This window comes from Plectropomus leopardus, unplaced genomic scaffold (genome assembly GCF_008729295.1).
Source record: "Plectropomus leopardus isolate mb unplaced genomic scaffold, YSFRI_Pleo_2.0 unplaced_scaffold2218, whole genome shotgun sequence".
NCBI classification, from domain to species: Eukaryota; Metazoa; Chordata; class Actinopteri; order Perciformes; family Serranidae; genus Plectropomus; species Plectropomus leopardus.
The window spans coordinates 1-1,408 of NW_024624026.1; the positions used below are offsets into that span (position 1 = coordinate 1).

At 46.8% G+C, this 1,408-nt stretch overlaps 1 protein-coding gene across 1 annotated transcript; it reads left to right on the forward strand.

The window, feature by feature from the left end:
- Positions 1 to 574: 574 nt before the first annotated feature.
- On the forward strand, positions 575 to 1,281 carry LOC121965892 (kinesin-like protein KIF21A). The gene is made up of 3 exons (XM_042516004.1): positions 575 to 759; positions 843 to 906; positions 1,021 to 1,281. Exons 1-3 carry the CDS (start codon positions 579 to 581, stop codon positions 1,250 to 1,252), a joined length of 477 nt encoding a protein of 158 aa, XP_042371938.1. The 5' UTR covers positions 575 to 578; the 3' UTR covers positions 1,253 to 1,281.
- The last annotated feature ends 127 nt before the right edge of the window (positions 1,282 to 1,408 follow it).

Below are 1,408 nucleotides of genomic sequence, written 5' to 3' on the forward strand. Positions count from 1 at the left end.
AGCAGTCATTTGTTACAGTTTCACTGTACCTTTTTTCTTCCTCTATCAGAGCGAAACTGCTTGAAAGCGAGGCTGTGAACGAGAACCTCAGGAAGAGCTTGTCTCGGGCCTCCACGCGCTCTTCGCTGTACGGCGGCCGCGGCGGCTCCTTCTCGCCTGCCCTCCTCGCCCCTGAGAAAGAAGCCAATGACGTCATTGAGCTGGCCAAGAAAAGCCTGGAGAAACTCAAGAGGAAGGAGAGGAAGAAGAAGAAGAGGTATAGTGTGGGTCTGACAAAATAGGTTTGTTTTTTGGGTTTTTTTATAATGACATTCAGGGACAAAAAATGACCGCGCAGCCACTAAGTCTGCACAAATAAGACAAAAATTCTCAAAGCAACTGCAAAAGGTGAAATGCACCTTTAACCGTGCTGCAAAGCAAATAGTGCCTTGGTGGTGGTGGTGGTGGGGGGGGGGGGNGGAAGAGATAAATAGAAGAAATAAAGTCAGAGCAGAGGACATGAGTGGAAAGTACTGTATATATATATATATATATATATATTGTAATTATTGGCCCTGTTTGATGCTCAGGGAAAGCGTATGGTGGGTGAAGATGGGATAGAGGGCATCAACGACTTGGTCCATGAGAACTCGATGCTGCAGACGGAGAACAACAACCTGAGGGTGAGAGTGAAGGCCATGCAGGAGACCATCGACGCTCAGAGAGCCAGACTCACACAGATCCTCAGTGACCAGGCCAACCAGGTTCTCACCAAAGCAGGTGGGCAAAAACTCAAGTACCACCATAGTGGACTGCTGTGTGAAGTGAATCCAGGTTAAAGCTAAAGATGCTTCTGCTTATAGGTGAGGGCAACGAAGAGATCGGGAACATGATTCAGAACTACATCAAAGAAATTGAGGAGCTCCGGTACGTAGTGACCACATTTTAAAAGTTTATTTCATTTTGTATCAGTTTGGTATTTTTGTCTAATCAGCAGTCATTTGTTACAGTTTCACTGTACCTTTTTTCTTCCTCTATCAGAGCGAAACTGCTTGAAAGCGAGGCTGTGAACGAGAACCTCAGGAAGAGCTTGTCTCGGGCCTCCACGCGCTCTTCGCTGTACGGCGGCCGCGGCGGCTCCTTCTCGCCTGCCCTCCTCGCCCCTGAGAAAGAAGCCAATGACGTCATTGAGCTGGCCAAGAAAAGCCTGGAGAAACTCAAGAGGAAGGAGAGGAAGAAGAAGAAGAGGTATAGTGTGGGTCTGACAAAATAGGTTTGTTTTTTGGGTTTTTTTATAATGACATTCAGGGACAAAAAATGACCGCGCAGCCACTAAGTCTGCACAAATAAGACAAAAATTCTCAAAGCAACTGCAAAAGGTGAAATGCACCTTTAACCGTGCTGCAAAGCAAATAGTGCCTTGGTGGTG

Excerpts from the sequence above, each read along its gene's own strand:
- LOC121965892 (XM_042516004.1), top strand. The coding sequence starts at position 579 with ATGGTGGGTGAAGATGGGATAGAGGGCATCAACGACTTGGTCCATGAG. Across the intron at positions 760-842 it reads CCAGGTTCTCACCAAAGCAG|GTGAGGGCAACGAAGAGATC; the intron begins GTGGGCAAAAAC and ends TTCTGCTTATAG. Across the intron at positions 907-1,020 it reads AAAGAAATTGAGGAGCTCCG|AGCGAAACTGCTTGAAAGCG; the intron begins GTACGTAGTGAC and ends TTCCTCTATCAG.